This window comes from Eumetopias jubatus, unplaced genomic scaffold (genome assembly GCF_037043125.1).
Source record: "Eumetopias jubatus isolate StellerSeaLion01/CBP00866 unplaced genomic scaffold, mEumJub1_p1.0 scaffold_2, whole genome shotgun sequence".
NCBI classification, from domain to species: Eukaryota; Metazoa; Chordata; class Mammalia; order Carnivora; family Otariidae; genus Eumetopias; species Eumetopias jubatus.
In genome coordinates, this window is record NW_028274808.1 from 137,622,727 (window position 1) to 137,648,549 (window position 25,823).

Consider the following 25,823-nt stretch of genomic DNA (forward strand, 5'->3'; position numbering starts at 1 on the left):
TGTGAATACACCCTTCTCACCCCACTGGAACTCTGATGTCCTGCTCTGGGCTTTCCCACTCCCACACATTGAGCAGACTTCCACCTTGCTTGGCCCCAACCAAATGCCTTAGTACTGGATTGCTTAGAAAGAGAAGAGAAGAGAATAGGAATAAGAGGAAGAACCAAATATTAATTTTTAAATCACAGGTGACCTCCTGAATAATACCTTTTCTGCACAAAAGTCACCTGCAGGGGCACATGAGGAAAACATGTTCTTCCCTAATGAAGTCCTCACTTCTCTAAAATCTTTTGGTTTCTCTTAGATTTCATTTTCTCAGCTTCATGGTCATGGCATTCATATTGTCCGGGCACCTAAACATATTAAACACTTCATTTTATACATCATCTCATGGGACATTTCAGATTTTATTTTCTCATATAGAGCTATTGAAAATCTTGTATTTATATCTTCTTACTCTTGTTCTTCAATTTCAGACTTCTTATCACTATTCAACAAATTTAGTAGATAGCACTGCCACATGGTATAGATTTCGGTCCCTTATATTTGGCAATAGTAAGACGTGGAACATTTTTGTTTTGGAAAATCTGAGCTTCAAAATAAGTAGCGAGAAGATTCTCTCCCATGAACTGTTGCAATCAGCTTCAGCATTTAATGGGAAAATTTTAGAAAAACCTCAAGTCAGATTAAGATCAGTACCACACAAAGACAGTCACGATTATGGTTTTCTTTCTGATTTCTTTATCAACTTTATTATTCTAACCTGGCTTCCATCTACAAACTCATTTATTTTCTAAGTTGCTCCGGGTTATAGAATTCATTCAAATTTAGCAAGTCATTAGGGGACCACGTAACATGTTGGTACTTAAGTCTTTCTTCTGGAAATGTGGTCAAAAATGACAGCTTGAAAGTAGAGTTCTGTCTGGATAGGGGTTCTAGTAGAGTTGTCGCCTGGGGAAACCTAAAATACATAAATCATATCATTAATCAGTCCAGTACATCATGCAAATGATTGGCATCAAATGAATTTTCTTCTTGCTTCAATATTATAGAAACAGAACAAAAAAATGCCATGGCCAGGAAGACATTTTAATGTTTCCCCTCAGGTTCTTTTTCTTAAGAGTAGTGATAATTCCAGTCAGAAGTTTTGAGGCGCTTGTTTATGACATTACTGAAAATATCAGTAATGGGTCAAACTGTCCCAGGCTCATGCTAAACCCCCTGGGTCACTAACTCTGCAGAATTTTCAGGGGAGGACTTCATAAACACGTGTGATCACAGGTTAATAAATCTAAAAGAATCCTATCATAAGTTCAAGTTTGTCCAATAAAAAATGAACTTGAGTTTGGAATTGATGATGTCCATGGTGGGTTTCATTAAAAGCTTCTCATCAGTTTAAAAACTATTTGAACTGCTTTTTCCTCCCTTCAAATAATAATCTGTGAAAAAAGATTTGCTCCTTTTACTTTTATTCAGGATAATCTATCATACTTCAAGGCTCCTGGGGAGCTCCCGTGGGAATGAGTATTCACTAATGTGGTATTGATAAGCGAGAAGAGAGAGATTCTAAAAGAGCTGGTAATATCTACAGTTGGAATATATTATTCGATGCACAAAAGAATGAAGTTACTTGCTCTCTCTTCTTCTTTTAGGAAGAGATGATAAGACATTTAGATGTGGGACTAGAGGAAAGCTTTGGTCTTGCCTTGTCCCCATGGTATTAATTTCTTGCTAGCAAGAAAATATAATCTATTTTATCTTTTATTAAGTAGAGTCAGCAAAACTGTAAGGACTGAAATGGGTAAACAGAAATAGTGGGTGTCCTGAGTGACTCACCCATCCAAGTTTTTTCTGCCTTTCACAGTTTTTATGCTATTTTACAACTCTTTAAGTTGTGGAAAACTTGATAATAATGCAAAATATTCTTGTCAAAAAGATGCAAATTAATTGTACACAGTAGAATTCAATTAATTATTGCCCTGCATTGAGATCTACTCTGCATCTATTTGTAAATTAATTAATTTCAATTTTTCTTATTCCGTATATATGTTTTGCTTTTAGAATTCTCCTTTGAATTGTTTGTACCATCTTACTGGTTCCCTCTATAATTAGTGAATTAAATGAAATAGTTGGTACATTCATTTCATATCTGTATGAGAGTCATAATTATATCCTTTTATGAAAAATTATCTTGTACACAATTATTTTGTAAACAATTATCTTGTAGTAAACTATGATGCCTCGTGGATTCACCTGATGGCTGAGGAACCTGTGTTGTGAACAATGTCCACAATAGTTAAACTATGGAAAGAGCCAAGATGTCCATCGACAGATGAATGGATAAAGAAGATGTGATATATATATATATATATATATATATATATATATATATATATAATGGAATATTATGCACCCATCTAAAAAACCCCAAAATCTTGCCATTTGCAATGACGTGGATGGAACTAGAGGGTATTAGGCTAAGCGAACTAAGTCAATCCAAGAAAGACATGTATCATATGACCTCAGTGATATGAGGAATTCTTAATCTCAGGAAACAAACTGAGGGTTACGGGAGTGGTGGGGGGTGGGAGGGATGGGGTGGCCGGGTGATAGACATTGGGGAGGGTAGGTGCTATGGTGAGCACTGTGAATTGTGTAAGACTGCTGAATCACAGACCTGTACCTCTGAAACAAATAATACATTATATGTTAAAAAAAAAAGAAAAAAGAAGATAGCAGGAGGGGAAGAATGAAGGGGGGGGAATCGGAGGGGGAGAAGAACCATGAGAGACTATGGACTCTGAGAAACAAACTGAGGGTTCTAGAAAGGAAGAAGGTGGGGAGGTGGGTTAGCCTGGTGATGGGTATTAAAGAAGGCATATATTGAATGGAGCACTGGGTGTTATATGCAAACAATGAATCATGGAACAGTATATCAAAAACTAATGATGTAATGTATGGTGATTAACATAACAAAATTTAAAAAAAAGACTAGTGTAATCATCTTGTTTTAATAAAAATGGCTTGTAGTGTGATTTATCAGTGTTAGGTATAATACAAGCACATATTTTATTCTACTTGGGTTTGCTTTTCTTAAATTTATTCAAGAATACGGATCAAATAAGCTAACATTACTCCTACACAATATTTAAGACAATGAAAAATATAAATTTGTATTCAACAAAATCAGATCATTATTCTGATAACTTTATTTCAATAGTAATTATGTTTTATTTTTAATATGTCAGCTTGAATATAAGTCCTAAGGTCTTTAGGTAACATAAAGCCTTAGGACTGCTATTAGGTTGAATTATATAATGAATATTCATTTGATATCTAGATAATTTCTGACTAAGATAGAATATTGGCCACTTAATGCCTAATTATAATGCATAATTTTAAATTTATATACTTTTGCTTATATTCCATGAAACATTCCTATCTTTGGGTCATGTTAATGCACCGGTTCATTTTGTCTCTTTAAAAAGGTATGTGTGTGGCTGGAGAAAGGTACAAGATAAACTTTGCTATTCTGTTAAAATGCTTTTGGAAGACAGGCAATTGTTAATTTTCTACCTCTAGTTTTCTCACTGAAATAGGAGTTACTTTGATTAAAAGTAAAAATTAATATGAATGGTTGAGATTACATGAAGTAGTAAGGACAGACTAAAACCACTGTCTATGTGCTTTTGTGTTCCAAAGAGAAAGTAGTTTTGTCTCATAGTGGAGGCTTGATAGTACTGGTTTTATATATACATAAACCTTATATAAATATATAAAGTAGTGTTTTTCAGGCCTTTATTTTCTTTTTGTTCCTTCTCAGAACCCTTATACAATCTTGAGACTTATTGAGGACTCCAAAAAACTTATGTGGGTTATAACCATCAATATTTGCCATATCAGAAGTTGAAACTGAGAAATTTTTAAATACTTACCGATTCATTTGACTAGAGCAACGATGAACATGAATTAAAATGTTACGAGAAATAACATCTTAATATAAAAATTACTTTGAACTCATGGATACCCTGAGAATTGCTGTGACAGAAAAAGCAAAATAAAGGGCAAATTTGGAAGTAAATTTTACTTGCCTTGATTTATAGCACTTGAGTTTGAAAAGAAGTGATGAAATGTACTAAAATTTTAGTGACATTTGCCTTATCTTGATGGGCTTCCAGCTTTCTTTACTTACTGGTTCATTCCTTTGCCTACCATATAAAATATTTTTTTTGACCTTCTGTGTCATCTGTCTAGGTAGCAAATAATGTATGTCTTATAAGAATATTTTTCTGTGCTTTATATTGAATTTATCACATTCCTGATTAAGAAAAAGAAAGAAATAAAAGAAAGCAAAGAACAAAGATTCCTCACTTATAAAAAAATAAGTTTCTTTACAATCATGTTAAAGTCTATATTGATTTAAAATATTTTATTATTTTAATTGCTTAATTAAATATATAACTCAGTATTATTTCCCTAGTACCCTGATCCTATCTTAATCAAATGTCCAAATATCTCTAACAGTTTTATTTTCTAATTTTTGCCTTCCCATAATTGGATTCTAAGTCTAGAAAAAATTAAGTGAAACTTTACACCTACTTTACACTTACTTTCCATGGTCATTTAGTTATTTGCATTGGTTCAAAAAGAAGCTGTTATTTTTTTTTTTTAATCAGGGTGTAATTGTACAACTTGAAAAACCAAGGCCTTACCTGGAATGTCATATTCGAGAACAATACTCATTTAAATCAGGTAGGAACAGCCACTCTTCATGGATTAAGTTTGACTTAATTTATGGAAGCAGTGCCTACAAAGCCTTGGCCTATTTCTTGGCTTAGAAAGTCTAAGAATATTGTATATTAAATATATGTAACTTTAGTATATTTGGGGGACCTTGAGAAAAGAGGAATTTACCCAAATTTATGGGTTTTTCAGGTAAAATATGATGGAGAGCGTTTTTTTGGGCTTCGTTTCCTAGCCTCAGGTCACCAGATAATAAAGGATTTTAAAAATCCAATTTGAGAATCCTTATGAAAACTTCCAGACATAATTTAAATTTAGCATTTGTTCAAAATTGTATGGTTTTAGAGTTTACAAAGAAAACTTAAGGTGTCCTTTATGATAAAATAACACTTTCACTGCATCTATGTAAACAACTAGGCAAATCTAATGGGACCAACCTTATTTTATAAGAATGATCACTCTTTGAATCTATTATGATAAGAAGAGGAAAGGAGACTGTCAGAAAATAATTGTGAGAGACTTTGAAATGGGCAAAAATCAAATAGTGGCTACCGTGACTACTCACTCATGTACGTTTTCTCATCTTTAACTGATACTACAGCTCTGTAAGTTGTAGAAATCCCATTATAATGCAAAAAATTCATGTCTGTATAAATGCAGAATAGTGTTCCATAGAATGCAACTGATTTTTGCATTGATTTTGACAGACTAGTTTTGCGTGTATTTGTAAATTCATTTCAGAATTTCTTCTTATTATTATTTCTTTTTTTAGAGAGAGAGAAAGAGAGCATGTGCACACAAGCACACTTGCATTTGGGGAGGGGCAGAGGGAGAAGGAGAGAGAGAATCTTAAGCAGGCTCCACACCCACCTTGGAGCCCAACACAGGGCTTGATCTCATGACCTGGAGATCATGACCTGAGCTTCAATCAAGAGTTGGACACTTAACCGACTGAGACACCAAGGTGCCCCTTCATTTCAGAATTTCCTATTCCCTTTATAGATCTCTGCCCTTTGAATTCTTCAAACCGATTGTAACATTTTACTGGTCCCTTATTAATTAATGACTTAAAAATCTTTGACACGTTCATTTTATGTCTGTATGAAAATCATGATTCTACCTTCTTTTAAAAATTATTCCTTAACAATAGATAATAAGATTTCTAAAAATAATCTTACATATACAACAACAACAAATGCCTGAAGTCATTACTAGTTATTAGGAGAGATGGGACTCCAAGCCAAACATAAAATATAAGTAAGTCAAGTTATTGGGGTAAGATCAACAGGTATACATTATTGAAAAATGATAATTGATGGAACAAAGTAAAAAGACTCTAACCTTACTCCACAAAATCCTAGAAAAATTATAGATTTAAATATAGAAAGAAAACCATAAACTAATGTAGAAGGAAATATAGGTCGATATTTGTCCAGTTTTAGTATGGAAATCTTTTTAAACATGGAAACAGAAGAAATCAGCCAGGGAAATTAATAGTTTGAACTATATAAAAGTTTAATGTCAAAAAACATTAGGTTAGGGGCGCCTGGGTGGCTCAGTCAGTTAAGCGACTGCCTTTGGCTCAGGTCATGATCCCAGGGTCCTGGGATCAAGCCCCATGTCTGGCTCCTTGCTCCTTGCTCAGCAGGGAGCATTCTCCCCTGCCTGCTGTTCTCCCTGCTTGTGCTTGCTCTCTCTCTCTCTAGCTCTCTCTGTGTCAAATAAATAAATAAAATCTTAAAAAAAATTAGGTTAAAAAATAGATATCTAAATTATAGTGTGTCACTAAAAAGTATGATAGACAAAGATTTTCTACCTTTTATATATAGAATACTTAAAATTTAATTTAAAAAAACCCCACTAAAACTCTATACAAAAGTGTGTAGAGGACAATAACAATTACAGAAGAAGAAATACGTGTAGAAGACAATAACAATTACAGAAGAAGAAATACAATATACTAACATACATGTGGAAGAAATGTTTATCCCTAATAATAATAACAATGAAAATGAAAATGACTCCAAATAAGTCTGAACTATAAAATTAACAAAGTTTAAAAAGTATGCAAAATAAATAAGGCATGGTGAATGGTCAGCCTTAAATAGTTCAGTAAATTGATACTAACTACAAAGTGATTTGACAGTATCTCTATAAAGCTTTATGATATATCTTTTGACTAAGCATTCTCCATTTTAAGAATCCATCTTTGGGACACCTGGGTGGCTCAGTCGGTTAAGCGTCTGCCTTTGGCTCAGGTCATGATCCCAGGGTTCTGGGATCTAGCCCCATGTTGGGCTCCCTGCTCAGTGGGGAATCTGCTTCTCCCTTTCCCTTTTCCCCCTCCCCCTCTGCTCATGCTGTCTCTGGCTTCCTCTCTCTCAAATAAATACATAAAGTCTTAAAAAAAAAAAAAAAGAATCCATCTTAAAGACAAAATCAGAAACTTGGTTATTTAAACCTGGAGAAAAACACAAAAACCAATTTCCATAAATAGGAAATTCCTATGTAAATTATGACTACTTCCTAGGATAGAATATTATTTACATTGTTTTACAGCTTGCTTTTTTCACTTAATAACGTATCTTGACCACTATTCATACTAGTACATCAACTTCACTAGATATAGCTTTACCCTTTTTTTTTTAAGACTGTTGCATTCTATTTCATATGTCAATGTATCATAATTTATTTAACCATTGCCCAGTCATGGGCACATAGATTATTTCCAGTATTTAACTATTGCAAGGAAAAATTATTCTTTTAGGACTTTCATTGTTCCTAAGTTGATACACCACAAGGAAGCAATATTCATTTTTTGACCACCTATTCAGTGCCACATTAAACACATTTTCTTATTTAATCTCCACAACAACATTTTGTGAAATGGTTGTTTTTACAGATTTTACAGATGAGAAAATAGAGGTAGAAAAGTGCTCATTGAAATTAAGCAGTTTGCCCTAATCACAAAGCTGATAGGATCTATTTAGGTCCAGCTCATTTTACCTACTGCCCCTTTTAAACAGCTCTAAGCTCTGGCCTAAGTCCTGGTAGCTATTCCTGACACTTTCCTACTTGTTCCATTGTTCACCAGCCCCTTCAACTGCTCCCAAGTATTCTGGAGAGTCCTTAGGTCTTCGTTTTCAAGTGGAATTCATTAAGAAACCTATGCAGGTCTTTCAATATCCTAAACTATTATTATATTACTTTGTGTATATGGCCATATGTGCATTTTTGGGGGAACAAATCCATGAAATTTTTAAAATAAGTTGTATTTCCCAAAAGATTAAGAACCTATCCTCTGGAGCGGCCTCATGTGCTTGTGAAGTAGTTTTCTGGGGGTACCAAGTTGAGGCTGCCATTTGTTTGATTATGTTTTATACTGAGATATCCCAGCCAGCAATAACAATTGAGAAGCTGTCGACATAATATTTTCCACTCTTGCCAATGGCCTTGATCACTGTTCATGCTATCATGTTCCATGTTCCAATAAATGTCAACATCCCCCAGTCTGCTTTGGGATTTCAGTGCCTCAGAAATTGTAAGCATCTGCTGGGGTGGTGAATGGTTAAGAAGGAACCATGGGAGTTGACTACCCATTCAACTGTTGAGACCAGAAGAAATCATGCTCCCTTTGAATTAGAAATAATCCCTTAACTGTGGTTTTGCAACTGCAATGACTCCATGCCTGATTCGTGGGTTTTCTGGTATCTGTTTTTTTGTCATTAGCTATCAGGTCTTTGAAATCATGGAGGAAACAATTCTTTTGTTTTTATTCATGCATGTCATTCAGAATGGAAGGAACCTAACCTTCCATTCTTTCTGATACTCCTCGCCCTGGCAGTGACAATAAATTTTGCAAAAAGGTGAGCATGAATTGAGGTGAAAACTCTCTTCCTCAAATTTCTCCTTTTTCATTTCCATGTTGGTCCTATTATACCTTTGGTATAATGTTTGATTATGCTGCCCTTCTAGTTAGAAGCTTAAAGCAGCATTTTTTGGTCATGTATGTTTTATTGGGATATTTACTTTTTTTTCACTGCATGTATTCAACTTGGATGGTGAAGGGTTATCATTTAGCACTAAGCACTGATATACAAATAATAATGCAAATTTTCTTAGCACTAAGCACTGATATACAAATAATAATGCAAATTTTTATATTTAATTTTTTCTTTCCTCCAGCTCACATTTCTTGTGCTACACTTTAGCTATGAGTTCATACATTGGACACTTAACAGCAATGTGCTTATCTCTAGGGGTTGTTCTGTAATACTGTATATAAAATCAAAATCAGTTTTTCAGGTCAAAAGGAGGGCACAGCATTTAAGTTTTAGGAGTTTTAATTCATAAAAGTCAAGCTCTGTTATGTAATTTTTAAGATACTCCTTAAGGCCATTGATTTTAGCAGCAGTTTGTTGAGTAAATACTTAATTTATATGTGGTAAACTTTCAGTTCAGGTATACCAGGTGATTGCCCAGGGGAGAAAATGTTTAAAAGCTTCTTAGTATGTGGGTGTTTTAGGGCTATAATCAACCAAACAGTCAGTAATTTGGGCAGCGAAACCAGAAAGTTGGCAAGGCCTCAACTTTACTTAATAAGTGTGCCCGTGCCACAGTTAAAAAGGAACATTTACAAGAGGCCTCCGAGGAAAATCTAGGAGCCAGAAGAGTGGTGTAGGTAATTCAGTGTCCTGTGGTTCATTAATTCAAGTTTGTGGGGTTTGGGGAACACTGTTGGAGACTTTGAAGAAACCATATCTTTGCTTAAATGTATTCTATTCAGTGTGGGCTGTTTGTTTGTTTTTCCTTAAATATCCAGTAGGAAATACACCTGAACTCTGTAAAAAGGCAGATTGTAAAATTGAGAAACTTCACTAGAAGGGCAGAGCTTCAACAGATTAAATTTGAATCATCTGCAGAAAGGATGTAGAAATGGTATGGGCCTCCATTTTGAGAGGAGCAATTTCAATCCTGTGACAGGTTCTCTCGGATTTTAATGTAGTCAGTGAACTGGGAGGCAGCATTAAGGAGGCAATTAACACCTTTCCTACTAATAGTATCAAATACTTGGGTGGGGGTTTCTTGGGAGGAACAAAACAGAGAGGAGATATGATAAAATACCACTAGAATCACTAGAATCAAAAATCACTAGAACCAAAAATTATGTTTTTATTGGTAGAAATTATTTTTAATTTTCAATGTTGTTCACCTATTCTTTTGCTCATAGAAAAAGAAAGTAGAATTTGTCTTTCTTTGTATCTGCATAATATACAATGATGACTCTATATTTATTTTAAAAAATAATAAAAATATTTTTCTTGGGACACCTGGGTGGCTCAGTCGGTTAAATATCCTGGGATGGAGTCCCACATCGGGCTCCTTGCTCAGAGGGAGCCTGCTTCTCCCTCTGCCTGCTGCTCCCCCTGCTGTGCTCTGTCTCTCTCTCTCTCTCTCCCTCTCTGACAAATAAATAAATAAAATCTTAAAAAAAATTTTTTCTCATTCATCCATGGACCTAACATATCACCATTACCCTGATACCCAAGGTCATCACTCCAAATTTCAGCAAAGAACCCCCAGGTTTAATTCACCTACCAAGGAGGGAAAAGCACCACAGTCAATTACTCTGTTAATTTTCAGCTAAAAATAGCATTAGCTCTACATATGTTTATAGTGCCTAAGATTCTAAAATATTTTAAAGTTAACCTCAAAAGTTTCCAGGATTATTTTTGACCCTACTATTCATTTCTTTAGCAAATATTTAATATTCAATTTATTCATTCCACAGATGTTTACTGAGCATCTATCATATGCTAGCACTGGAGATACAATGGTAAAGTGACCAGAAAAGGTTCCTGCCCCATGTTTCAGTTTTTGCTTTATGAGTTTCCATAGCATATATTGTTTCATTTGAGTTTCTGGACAAACCTACCTGACAAAGTGATTTTTGATGAGACCATGATAGCAAGAAAGGATACCACCACCCAACTCTGTAATGATCCAAATAAGTGAGGAAAAAAAGCGGCAATTTACCCCTGGAAGCATCTAGTGTGGTCAGTCTTATTACTATGGAGGTTATCCAGAAGTCTTTGGTATACAGTCTATACTTTCTAGTCTGTATAGTCTTCGGAATGTGTAATTTAGACTACTTACAATTAAAACTGTTGAATTAAAACTTGTTTTAGAGGAGCGAAGTTTGATTACTTTATGGACATACATAATCTGTAAGGTGAAACCAACAGCTTATAAAGTATTACTAATTCACTAATAACAAAACAATAGATATCGAATCCAGCTAATCTTTAGGATCACCTGGGGAAACTTTTAAAAATACAGACTCCTGGGCCTCACCACAGACCAATTCAGCTTGAATCACTTGGGGGTGGAGTCTAGGGCTCTGTTTGGCCAGTGTGAGGAGAGAGGAAGGGAAGATGCTTTACTGAGTTGACTGAAATCACTCCTAATCAAGCCACTGTGGGTTGGACACTGATGAAGAGCTCTTATGATAACAGTTTTCATTTCAAAGTAACACATTTTTCTGTTTCAACAACTGTGATTTTCAAAAGGACAAGTCTAGATTGGGGGTGTCCTGTTGTACAGTCAGGAGTATTGATGTATAAAGAGAAAATAAATACATTCTGCTAAGTCAATGCACTGCATTATACATGCCTTCCAAGTTCTGTGACACTCAGGATGGATCCAGAAAGGTTTATTCTATTATAGTGTCTTTTGTTTCACCAATTTCCTACATTTAATAGAAACCATGTATCTTTAACATCTTTTAACATGTTTTTTGTTTGTTTGTTTGTTTGCTTGCTTGTTAATTATCAGCCATTTATCAAATGACTATATTCAAGCGGGTTTTATTAGACAAAGTAACAAAAAGGAGACTGTCTTATGGAATTTCACATTTTTCATACTGATTTTCTTTTGCACACCATTGAAAGTTAGCCAACAGAACATTAACTTCACCTCATTTCAAAATGGCTTAATCAGTTTAGTACTCAGAAATTCTAAGTCATGACACAAATGGTACAGATTCTCATTGAACTATGCAGAACAGCAAAAAAACTTACTAGATTTGGCTTCCACACTTGGAGTTCAATTTTCTCTCAGAATTTCTCTGCTATTACTCTCCTTCCTACACTTTGATCTCAACCCTGGTTGCACATTAGAATCATCTGGGAGCTTCTGAAAAGTACAGTTCCTCAGGCCTTCCACCGGGACTAATTAAATTAGAATCTTTGGAGATGAAGATGGGCATCATATATTCTAAAGCTTCCATCTCTATGAGTGCAACTTCTAATCATTCTTCAAGTCCAGTTAAAAGATTACCTCCTCTATTATCACCTATCTATCCCCAATGCTATCCTCTCACCATTCCCTCTCCACTGGCTTCTACCCCAAATCAAAAATCATCTCTTCTTCCACTGAATTTCCAAAGCATTTCTCTTTTTTGCAACATATCACTTTTTATTTTATACCGCAGTTATATTTTTTACATGCCTATCTCCCTATAAGTATTATAACCTTAATAAAGGGCAAAGGTTGAACTCTTGCTCACCTTTAGATCCCCTACGGTGTCTCATAATAGTTACATTTAAGCTCCATTGCTAGACTCTACTAAGAATGAACCATGTGACTTTGAGTAAGTCATTAAACATGTTTGAGTCAATTTACTCATAAATAAAAAACATTTTTTAAAAGATTTATTTATTTATTTTAGAGTGAGAGAGCATGAGTGGGAAGTGCAGAGGGAGAGAATCTCAAGCAGACTCCATGCTGAGCATGGAGCCCCATGCAGGTCTCAATCCCACAACCTGGAGACCAGGACTCAGAGACCACGATCTGAGCTGAAACCAAGAGTCAGATGTTCAACTGACTGTGCCACCCAGGTGCCCCTCAAAAACATGTTCTAATTCAGCAGTCTTAATTTCAGATGGTTTAAATTATATATTTCTGGGCTTCTACAAGACTTGAAAGCACATACCAAAATTAAGATTTCTGCATAACCTTTAAAAACCTAAAATTATGGCTACACTAACTGTTTTCACTGATTAAATTCTTGTAATTATTTTCTGACTTATTCGGATCAGTATAGAATGAGGTGGCTATTCCCATTCTGGCTATCATTGCTATACCAAGTATCAGTGATATAATCGGCTTCTCAACTTTTAATTAGTGTAGTATTATTTTTGTGTGTTTGGAAGGAATCGTTCATTTAATCATTTATTTCACGAATACTTATTAAGTGTCTATTAACCAGGCATTTTTCCAGGTGATGGGCTCTCGCATTTAGTGAATGGAAGAAGGGAGGGGAGAAAAGCTGGTGCCATTAAAGAAGATTTTTCCTATTTTTAACTGTTCTATACAATCTGTCTCTCCAGTTAGTAGAACATGAAGGTTTTAGACCACCCATATTATTCTAAGACTCAAGGAAACTCTCCCATGGTTAATGCTTCTTAAAAGCAAAAGAAAAATACCTACTTTTTCATTTGTCCAGATAATGTAGGGAGTGAGTGCAAAGTGCTTCCACTCAATCCTTCTAAAGATAATACACTGGAAACATTTTGGTGGGTGTGAATCATTCAGACAAGCATTCTTCACTCAAAAATAGAAACTAGCTTTATTTGTTCCAGATGTTATACAGCTGCAGGGAAGTTAAAGCCAGTGGTCCTGTTTTCAATGCAACCAAACTCTTATTGCATTTGGAATTTCTCAGCCAATGAACTCATATTACTCATTCTAAGATCTGCACAATTTTCTTTTTTCCACTGTTACCATTCACAAACAACTATGTTTCATGCGAACCACTTTTCAGAGTTAATGAGTCTACATCTGTGTTGTACAAAGGAAAGACATCCTGTTTATCACAGTTTCCACCTTTCGTTTATCTTGACCTTTTAAAATTTTAAGTGTAATATATATATATATATATATTTTAAAGATTTTACTCATTTATTTGAGAGAGAGAAAGTGCATGAGTGGGATGGGGAGCAGGGGAGAGGGAGAAGCAGGCTCCCCATTGAGCAGGGAGCCTGGCAGGGCTGGATTCCAGGATCTGATCATGACATGAGCCCAAAGCAGATGCCCAACCGACTGAGCCAACTGGGCACCCCAGTGTGAAATACTTCAAAGAGATTATGTGAAGGAAAGGAAAAGGAGAGTTGAGTTGTACTGTTCTTACAGTATTTGAGAGTACATTACGGTGTTATAAGTTATGGTGTTCATTTAAGGAAGAATTTCAAATAAAAGTAATAAAAACATTAAGTAATTCTTATCATTGTGCATTTGTAATTTTAAAAACCTGACAGCTTATTTTTTTTATTCTTCTGTAGGTCTGTAAGAGATGCTGTACGGGTGCATGAAATATGAAAGGATCATGGCTCTTAGAAGAAGGTAAGTTATTATGTAGATGTACATGCTAATTTCATATCTAGCCCATAAAAATTAAATATATGTGTTATATTTTGTCTGAGGTCAAATGTTTGAGAACACTTATGGTTTGAAAACAGAGTGCCAGATCTCTTGAGATTCTTGTCTTTGTAGGGAGAAGATTTTCACCAATTGTGGTTCACAGATAATGTGTAGTAGAATCACACTGGCTGCTTGTGAAAATATGTACACCTGGGAGCAGTTGAGTCAGAATCTCTGAGAACTGGGGCTGTAGAGGGATCCTAGAGATCAGGAAACAGCAACAACACTCACATCTTCGATTTGTGAATGTGAAAACTCTGAGAAATTAGGTGAATTTCACCAGGCCACGCAGCCAGTTAATTGTAAAGTAAGGCATAGAATTTTGTTTATTGATGCTGAAACCAGCATTCTTTTCCAGTAGGTCAGCTATAAGTTTTTATCTTCAAAAAGATAAAATTAAAAGAAAAATTAAATAAATATAAGTATCTAAGTAATATCAAGTGTCCTACCCAATGATTCTTTTATAATTAATTCTTTTACTGATTTTCCTCTCATCAGTAATTAACTAGATGCTTATTCTTTCTCCAGGATTTGGAAATACCTTTCCTTCAGAATCATCATGAATCTTTTGAATTGTAAATGAAATTATAATCAAAACCCTTCTCATCCCCTAGGGACACCTGGGTAACTCCATTCATTAAGCGTCTGACTTCGGCTCAGGTCATGATCCCAGGGTCCTGGGATCGAGTTCCGCATCGGGCTCCCTGCTCAGTGGGGAGTCTGCTTCTCCCTCTGCCCCTCCCCCTGCTCCTTCTCTCTCTCTCTCTCTCTTACTCAAATAAATAAATAAAATCTAAAAAAGAAAAAACTTCCTCCCCCAGAGAAGAAAATGTTATATTTCATGTATTGAAAATTAAATCTTTGAAGTCTCATGATTAATTATTCAGGAAGTGAGTGGTTTAGTAGTTATTTAAACCATGTTCAAGGAACAGTTTGTATTCAATAATGATTCCACAAAGACTATTAAAAGCTGTAATTCATGACATACGTTCTTGAAGTATGTATATGCCATTAGTTAAAACAGAGCCCTACAGTAGTTTAAGTGTGGTATCGTTCAAAACTGATTCAAAAATTTATTTCACACCTCTTAATGAAGCCATTAATTATTTTATATCTTTAGCCTTCTAAAAGTCTCTATGAATATAATTAAGTTTCCTGTACTTTGCCTCAATTTTGACACACATTTGTGAGGAAAGAGTCACCACTAGAGAAAAGGTGTGCTGATATTTATCAGTTCATAATAATTATGGACCAAATGATTTTCATGTTCAGTCCTTCATTTTACTAATGAGAAACCTGAGACCAATAAAAAAGTAGGGTACTTTTTTTCTTAGTTTGTTTATTTAAGTAATCTCTACAACCCCACATGGGGCTTGAACTCACAATCCCAAGATCAAGAGTTGTATGCTCCTCCTACTGAGCCAGCCAGGTGCCCCAAGAGTAGTGTTCTTTTGAAGGAGATAATGTTGTGTCAGAAACTGCTAGTTGTCTACCCAAATTTCTTTCTCCCTTTTCCAGAACTTCTGATTTCAGTGAGGTGTATGACCACCTGAACAAAGATTATATTTCCCAGCCTTCCATGTAGATGGATATGGCCATGTGACTAAGCTCTTGCCATGGAATATAAGTGAACCTTTGTGTGGTAGTTTTTGGGAAACTTCCTTAAAAGGCACTGGGGCAGGGGTGTCCTTTGCACCATTTGAACTCCGTCCATGAATTCTGTTTGAAATGTGGTTGTTTGGGCTACAGATCTGTTTTGGTCCAAGAGGATGAGGGCCATTTTGGCTTAGATGACTGTGGAGCTGCCATCCTAATTTTGGACTGACAATTGAGCCTCATACATGGGAAAGAAAGAAGCTTCTATTCTGTTAAGTCATTGTGTTGGAGTTGTATCTGATTGCAGACAACAATCCATTTCTTACCACAGAATTTCATTTATTCATTCTTTGAGCACGTAGTTTTGAGCAATTTTTATGAGCAAGAAATTATACTAAGAGGATATGAAACAAAATCATTTTATTTTATTTTTTTAAATTTCTAAAAAGTTTTGGAAAAGTTTTTATAACCAGACTCCCATTTTCCTTTGGTCCATCCTTGTCTCTATCCCAGACATATCATAAAATTCCTATTTCTTTCACTGTGAAGGAATACTTTTCTTGACTTGGATTTTAGACTGTTGTTGTGATATGAGTAACATGTTTTCCAAGAGTTAAAAAAAAAATGCCTAAGCAACTCAAGCACATATTACTTTAAGTAAAGTTTTAACCTTTACCCTTAAACATACAAGTCATGATTAAAAGTCATGATGCAAACACAGTCATTGAAAATATGTAAGAGGTAAATATTTGTCCTTGAACAAATTCAAAATATCATGGGACATGTCTTTAAAATATTTAAATAAAATGTATTTTCTAAATTAACACTTAGAAATACACTAAGGGTAATATTATTTTCAGTGTTAGTCACATATAAAAAGGGATGTTAGAATTCTGGGAACATTTGTGAGGTGAGAGTCTCTCTTCTGTAAATGATTTATCTTCCCCTTAAGAGCAAAAAGTACCAGACATCCCCAGGATCAGAGCACACAAATGCATTGCTCACTGGCTCCCTGATCTAATTTGCTGGTAGGCTTGGAGAAGCAGTCTCACTTGTAAGTTCTATTTAAATTCCCCACAAACTCTTTCTTATTGATTTCTTTTTTATTTTTTTTTAAGATTTTATTTATTTGACAGAGAGAGACACAATGAGAGAGGGAACACAAGCAGGGGGAGTGGGAGAGGGAGAAGCAGGCTTTCCGCGGAGCAGGGAGCCTGATGTGGGGCTCAATCCTAGGACCCTGGGACCATGACCTGAGCCGAAGGCAGACGCTTAACGACGGAGCCACCCAGGCGCCCCTTCCCTATTGATTTCTGATAATTGATTAAGTTTGGAGTTGTTTTTCTTTAAGAAAATGTTTCAACACAGTCTTTTATTTCTAGATTTAAATACTGAAGAGTGTCAAATATTTAACAGATTTTTTAATAATGGAAGAAATACAATAAAATTAGGTGTGATATATAAATGTAAAAACAGTCTTACCTTTGGATCTACATTGAGAATTTTTCTGTCTCTTTTGTATTTGAAAAGTAAGCCTTCTGGATTATCAGCAATCACTTGATAATTGGGAGTTGAATTCCAAACAGCAGTATGACTGTCCCAGTTGTAAAAGCTAGCAAAATAAATATTTATTAGAAATTAATATGTATGATAAAATGAATTGACAAATATATTTCAGAAAATATTTGGAGCAGTTCAGTTTCAAGATAAATGAATTGGATCATAGTCTGTATAACCATGTAAGACACATGTGTGATTAAAATTCTTGCAGAAGAGATTAGACTGGGTTTTTCTCAAATTATTTAAATACATATTTATGACGATTTTGCATAATTTCCTGGTTTGGACACTTTATGAACTAGGGCCTAGTCCAGTATTATATTCCCCAGGAACTCAAGAAGAAAATTGATGCAATTTGAAGCTATTTCTTCTAGCTCAGATTCTTCAGGGTCTTAAGAGTATTCAGGGTATTAAGAGACTGTTTACTAGAAGGAAAGGCAGGCTAAGTCACCTCTTTTCATTCAAAACAATTTAATTCATTTCTTTCAGGCTTTATTTTTCAATAATATGTTTCCCAGGGAGTGAGGAAACTATGTGAGTGTGAGAGGTTACCATAGGCCAGGCATGATGTGATGTTTTCTAGCACTACACCCATATGAAGTTCTCATTTCACAGACCAGGCAAGTAGGCTAGGGAGGTCAAATGACATGGATAAGGCCCTGCAACTAATATGTCATAGGACTAATATTTCAACCCAGATCTGTGCGTTTCAAGGCACAAGTGTGTTCTTCCTACTGTTCAACATTGCCTGCATTTTATCTTTTTTTTTTTTTTTTCGGTTGATCTGTGGAAACTTCTTATTTTTCCATGTCTGGCTTTATACCTACTTGTCAAAAATTGATATAATACCATAATATGAGTTGTAAGAATTCTCAATATATTAATTTCACATATCTTATTCTTATTAGCACATTTCTAATATCATGTTAATATGTTCAAGTATTAACGTGTTTCTAATATGTCTAATATCCTATTTCTGGGTTGTTTTGTACTTTTTTATTCCCCTTATTCATTTTTAAAGAGTAGATTTCATTGATTAAACTCACTTTGAATTATAGTGTTTTCTGAGGCATCAATTTTTATGCTATTACCTGAAAATGTAATGTTTACCCTCAAATTTTTCAACACTTAGAAAAAGCTCACTACATCAATCATATATTTATATCACTGGGGACATATTAATGAGAGCTATTTTCTCTCTTCCCCTACTATTTGTTCTATGGCCAAGACATAGGAATATCTGCCCTTTCTGAGGCACAGAGTTAGGAAAAGTGGTTTTCTAACCACCTTTGTTTGTTGAGTATGTCCTCCCCAAGAGAGCAGGAATGACTATTTGGTGAATAGAGGAAAGGAGCTGAGCATTTCATGGCTTTCTAGGTCCTTACTTTAGCTAGCCTTCAAAAGTGGAGTTTATCATGGCAGGCTCAGCCCCCAATAGGGTGATGGTAAGGTAGCAGTCTATAGCACTGGTGATAAATTCAATTCAGTAGCGAAGGTATTAGGAGCCAATCTGACTGTGTACCCAAGCTTTTTCTCAAATTCACTTTAATCCATAAAAGAATGATAATTTGACCTCCATCTTACTGGTTGTTCAGTTAAAAGATTGCTAAGTTGGAATGAGGGACAATGGGTGTGATTCTAACCATAATTATTTATATGTCTCTCTAAATAATTATTTATGAGATATATAGATACAGATAATCCCAGTAAAATGCTTGAGTCATAGCATAGCTGTGCTTAGAGAGGCATGATTTATATCACACATTCTTATCTTGTTACTCATCTCAAATTAAAAAGCTTTATTAAAGTCCAGGCAGGGGGGAAAATATATATATATATATATATATATATATATACATACACACTCTTTACATAAAAATGTAAATTTGTATAGCATGTGGTACTTTAGATGAACAATTTATTTTTTTTAATTTTTAAAGATTTTATTTATTTATTTGACAGATAGAGACATAGAGAGAGAGGGAACACAAGCAGGGGAGTGGGAGAGGGAGAAGCAGGCTTCCTGCCGAACAGGGAGCCCGATGTGGGGCTCGATCCCAGGACCGTGGGACCATGACCTGAGCCGAAGGCAGACGCTCAATGACTGAGCCACCATGGTGCCCCCTTTTGATGAACAATTTAGATTGTTTATCAATACTTTTGTTCTAGGCAAGGATGGGAAACAGGTTTCATTTCACATGTCAATTCTAAGAGCTGGTAATTATTAGTATTTAATAAGGACAACTGACAATAATTATCATGTGCTGGGTACTGTACTGAACCTAATGAATATATTATCTCATTTAATCCTATCATGAACCCCATGAAATAGGTACAAAATGATCAAATTTTATACATGCAGAGCCCAGGTGATCCTAATGTGTACTTGTAGATGAAAATGAGGAACTGGATTTGAAAGATACTAAAAAGTGGATTTGATGTTATGAGGGGGATGTCAACAAGATGAGATCCTAGGATTATTCTCAGATTTCTGGTGTGGATTCTTAAGTGGACAGAATTATTTACCAGAACATAAAATACAAAAGAAGGAAGGAGGTGGGGGAAGAGGGATGTTCAGTTTTGGACATGTTGAACTTGAAATCCCCATGAAACATCTAACTTTTATTGAATTTTTATTGTCTATTAGTATTCTTTGTTAGTTCATCTACACTACTGTTTTACCTTATTGAGGCCTTGAGTTCCTTGGCTCACCCTCATCCTAATTTACAATTGATTTCTTTACTTCTTTACTTACCCATGATTCACAAGATACTTGCCAGTAGTCACAACTTTATTGCTCATTTGACCCTATTTATATTGAAAAATACCAGCTCAAAACTGATTCAAATATTTGTTGTCTCCATTCCTCTCTATGGTCTCTGGCAACTCTTGCTGAAACAACTGTACCACTGATATAATTCTAAGTTCCAAATCTCTAACCTCAGTTGGATTTCAAGCACTACAGAGCAATTTTTTACATGTCTCTAGTTATCTTCTTTGTCATTCATTGTATTGTTCATGCCTCCTATTCCTCCACTTTCCTCCTTAGTCTCAGAAGATGACTTTACCTCTTACTTTATTAAGAAAATAAAGGACACTAAATGGAAACTAATTATCAATATCTTGTTCCATCAGTAGCAAATTTGTTTATATTGACAATGTCTCTTACCTCCTTCCAGTCAACTCAGAGGAATAGGTGCCCCTTTTCTTTTCCAAGAAAACATGCATATCCATGTTATGTTCTAAATTCCATCCCTTATTGCCTCTTTAGTTACTTCAAATAATCATCTAAAATTTTCCTGATATAATCAAATTCATCTCACCATAAATTTTTCCCCAGGACCAACAAATGCATATCAACAATCCCAACTAAACAAAGAAGAGAAAAGAAAGAATGGAGGAAGGAAAGGAGGGAGGGAAGGAAGGGAGGGAGGAAGGAAGGAAAGAAAGAAAGAAAGAAAGAAAGAAAGAAAGAAAGAAAGAAAGAAAGAAAGAAAGGAAGGAAGGAAGGAAGAAAGAAAGGAAAGGGAAGGAAAGGAAAAGAAGAAAGAAGAAAAGAAGTAGAAAGAAAGGAATAAGAAAGAGAAAGGGAAGATGAGAAAAGAGATTTCAAAACTTACCCCAAATCAGATTTTCTCCAGGCTGTCACATTTTTCTCCTAATACATTATAATTAAACCCATCTTCTCTATGCCAATTTGCCCCATCCCCTGCCCTCCCTCTCAGTTCTCTCACCTGAGCTGATAATCCACATTACCTGCTTAATTGTACTTACTGGCATAAACCATAGACTCCTCTATCTCAAATACCAAAAAATAAATTTTCCTTTCCCACCCTCCAAATCTGTTTATCCTTGCTGTACTCTCTATATGAATAAGTGGCACTCAATAAATGCTTATTGATTAAATAAATGATCTTTACCCATCTCTACTATTATTATTTATAACCCAATTAATATTATTTTCAGTTATTAAGAATTAAAACAAAGAAGATGCAAGAAAAATTATTTTAAGAGGAAATTAAAAGAATTGATCTAGAACATTGATCCAGGACTTAGGAAATCTAAACCCTGATGCAATGATTTCAATTTTCTCCTATGTGAAGTTCAGAAGTTGAACTACATATTTCAAAGGCTCTTTATAATAATAATATTCTATGATTATAAAAGCCTCTTTTGAGTCAGTGAGTTCTTACACATTATTTTGATTTATGTCTCAGTGTTCACAACTTGAAAATACTTATAGAAAAGTTTAAACATACTGTATTTATAACATAGAAGAACTTATGAGGTAATTTATGTACAATTATTTAAGCTTTTGGAATAAAAGAACAATTATCCATTTATTCCCTATGATAAACAACCTGGAAATTGGACATTGAGTGTACTTATGAGTGTACTTATACACAACTTATATAAATAAGTTGTAATAATAAAATGAAATCTGTGGAAAGTCTATTCATTAAGTGATAAGGGGATCTCATGTATGTTTTTGGAAACAATTACCTGTTCGTCATTTATTTTACATGATAATTGTTGATACCAGAGAAAATATTCTGATGACATCACAGGGCAACAGAGCTTTGGACCACCAGGGGGAGTAAATTTCAAAGCCATTCTCCAGAATACCTTATTTGGCCTCGTTTTGCTCACTACCTTCCTTCAAATGGAATGGAAGAGACATACTTACAGAAATTATGAAAGCATAAAATGGAGGATGTTATTAAAGATTTGAAAAATGCAAATAAAAATACATCTAAAGGCAAACTAAGGTCTTAGGGTGAAAATAAAATAAACATAATGATTGTTCAGTCACCAGTATATAAAGCATAGAGAAAAAATGAAATCACTACCACGTAAACATGAAATTTGACATCACAGAGAACACATCACTGGAATTGAAGCTATTATCATCTAAGGGATTTTCCCCATGAATACAATCGACAATATATAATAACTAGGAAGGAATTTTGTTCCTATCTCTATTAATAATGAAATCTTTTTAGGTTTTATACAGTTGGACCAGTAGGCTTTTATAGCACTTAAGACTTGTTTATGGTTATAAAATTAAAGCACATTCCCTTTGAGATAAAAAGAAAGAAAGTACATTTATGAAATATAATTTGTTGGACAGAGAAATACTCATATTTAAAGGAAATCTGTAAAAACAGAAATAAAATTAAAATCCTACAGAACTAGTTTTGTTAAATCAAAAGATTATATTGAAAAATGAAAAAATCAGGAGATTTCATATCAATCATAGGGACACTTAAGTGATAAACATTATCATCTCCTTTTTTAAATCTTTGTGTAGACAGCCCATAAGTAAGATGACTTATAATTTTACTGTCTGAACTGGAATGCTCTTGGACAAGATAGGGGTTGCTACTAATAATTATGCCAAGACAACGAGAGTAAGCTCAGATGCTGCTGGACAAACCGAGATGGAGATGTGTGGTCTACACACCTACAAATCTAAAAATTTAAACATTGCGTTTTAGAGTTGATTTATCCAGTGCTTATGTAAAATGTTTCCAAAGTTTTGCCATAGATTTGCCAAAGATATGATAAAGATGTTTAAACAATGCTAAAGCATGTTTTCTTATGGTTGACCTTTTTTTTAAATTTTATCGCTGTGGAAAAATTATATTATATGGAATTGCAATTGTGGCATAGAGACATGAAATTTAATCTAGAATAATAAACATTCTTGTTCTTTTTTTATTTTTCAAATATCAAAGTAGCATAACATTCTATAATAACTAATTTTCTGGAATTATCATATTCCATGTAAAAATATATGTTTGATCAGTTATTTTGGTTGGTAAGAACATGGAATCTAAGGTTTAGTGTTTCCCTAAGTTAGTTAAGTTGGTTCGTGTTCATGGCTATATATTGTATCTCTAAATTCAATCAGCTATTTAATAAATGCTTATGCCAGTTGGGAAAATATAGACAACTGTTGAACAATGCACTGTAACTATTAAAATAATTGAGAACATTAAAATCCCTGGTGACAGATAGGGTGGTCATTCAGTTCAATTCAACACAATTTTGAGCATCTATTTTGTGCCAGGAATGGTCCTGAGTATTTAACAATAAAACACACACACACACACACACACACACACACACCAGAAAAATGGTTCTTACCTTCAAGGAACTCATAGTCTATAGGACATCAGAAATGTGAACAAAAAATGATACATTAGAAATTTATGTAAGGTATTTTTGGGCTGTAGGGGTCAAAAATGAATATATGGCTTGGTCAAATGTATTTCTAGTGAGATTTTCCTGATGCAAAGCAGTAGAGCCAAGCATTCTAGGTGGAAAAGATAGTAACAAAGTAGATTTGATAATGGGGCGCCTGGGTGGCTCAGTCGTTAAAGCGTGTGCCTTCGGCTCAGGTCATGATCCCAGGGCCCTGGGATTGAGCCCCGCATTGGGCTCCCTGCTAGGTGGGAAGCCTGCTTCTCCCTCTCCCACTCCTCCTGCTCGTGCTTTCTCTCTCGCTGTATCTCTCTCTGTCTAATAAATAAATGAAATCTTCTTAAAAAAGTAGATTTGATAAGAACTGAAACATATACATACATCAGTGCTCACCATTATGAGAAATTTTCAGTCATACACAGGGAGGTAAGGCAGAAGATAAATTGCTGTGGGCTGAAAATTAAATATGAAATATGATTCTTAACTGTCTGCTACTAAAATGCAGAAACTGGATGTGCCTTCCCTTTGGGGACAGAGTGTGCTCAGTGAAGGAAGCAAGGAGAGCTAGTAAGCCTGGCTCTCCTATCATTCTAAGGCACAGGGATAGAAGGGAGAGCTCATGGCTGGCAGGCCATCACTCTTTTAATTTTCACTTGTGCAAGAAGACAGATTAGCACCTGTCTGGCATGCTCACTGTGGGGCTCTGAACCAAAAGTGTGGTGTCAAGGGGATGGACTGGTTGTAGAAAGCACTGAGGTAGTGGTGAATGGAATATAATACCTGGGATACTTGACTAATTATAATAGATTCTCAACGGTAGAGAATAATATAGCCCAATGAGAAGATTTCTTAGGTCACCACCAAGGGGTTCCTTGTGCAGAGGGACGCTTCTTACAGGTAGAGGTTCTGAGGATTTCATGCCTGTTTCCATACTCCTAAACTGTACACTGGCCTCCTCACTGGGGACCCCAGCCCCCTGGTAGGGTGTCTGGAATTTCCAGCCTCACACAGTGGGAAAGGAGTGGGTGATACTAACAGATGAACACATTACCAGATTTCCCCCCATGATAGGGCTATTGGAAATAGATTTACGAGTTACACAAGCTCTTTCTGATTTTTCAATTAGAGCAATTATTAGAAACATTTTGGGGCACCTCTCAGTTGCAAATCCTAGAGTGAGAACTTCAAGGTCAAGCAAGAATGCTACTAGCTGCTCCTATAGCAATTGGGTTATGTGGCCATTTGTGGTAAACTGAAGAAGCAGCACTTTCTCAAAGCAGAATCTTGAAGGGATGGTGCAGGGATAGAGTGGGGGTCACAGAAAGCCCTCCCTTAACTTCATTCTTTTTCTGATATTATTGAAACAACTACTGTGAATGTTGTTTTGCACTGATGTAGTGCTTTATCAATTACAAAGAGCTTTCACCATTATACTCTTTTTTTTTAACATCCAAAACAATCATATAAGATAGACAGGGATATTATGTATGTATGTATTATTATTATTATTAAATTATCACTTTATAGAAAAGAAAATTAGAGCTACAGAATGTTCTGGATATTATGTAGCAAAATCAGCATTTAATCTAAGACTTTAAGATGATTATTTCATTGCTTGTCTGCTAACTATTACTCTATGTCAGGTTTCTCAGGCTAGGCAATAGTCTTATATCCCCTGCAAGTAGTAAAGATTCTCCCTTGGGAGCAAAACATAAGGAGGAAGGCAAGGAATAAACTCCAAAATAGGGGATTTTGAGCCAAATTGTCCCTTATGGTAAAAAAAAAAAAAAAAAGCAGCTACAAAGAAGGAGTTGTTTCATCTCAGGAAGTGTACAGAGGGATTCCTCTAAAAAATTGGGCCTAATTTACCATATGTATTAGAGCAGGATTAGAAACCTCCAAGCTTTGCTTGCATTTACCATGATGGATATATGTGGGGTGGTGTGTGTTAAAATTCAATATAGGTTTCCAAACTATATATAAGCCAAACTAGGGTGATAATTGAAATAAAGCCTTTCTGTGCAGTCTGTTTATGTTTGAGAACCCCCTCTTGGCATGTTATAGATATTGTAATGAGTGGATCTTGTAGGAACAACTGCTTGTGAGTATCAGGGTTATCACCTTAGTGAGACATAGCATGCTCTGAGATGAACAGAACCAGAGATCTGGTCCAAGACCTCTGTAAATACATGGCATCATTCATGGAAATTTTGTCAGTTGTCCAGATTAAAGATGCA

General features: G+C 35.1%; 1 protein-coding gene across 2 annotated transcripts in view; it reads right to left on the reverse strand.

Annotated features, from left to right (window-relative positions):
* Positions 1-865: 865 nt before the first annotated feature.
* CFAP299 (cilia and flagella associated protein 299) overlaps positions 866-25,823 on the reverse strand; it is a 560,242-nt gene continuing 535,284 nt past the window's right edge. The window contains exons 6-8 of one of the 2 annotated variants that reach the window (XM_088020519.1): positions 19,906-19,973; positions 17,302-17,431; positions 866-961 (exon numbers count right to left, since the gene is read on the reverse strand). In XM_088020519.1, coding sequence (XP_087876645.1) covers positions 866-961; positions 17,302-17,431; positions 19,906-19,973 — 294 coding nt within the window. The remainder of the gene's footprint in view (positions 962-17,301; positions 17,432-19,905; positions 19,974-25,823) is intronic. The other variant, XM_028124230.2, reaches the window with a different exon arrangement.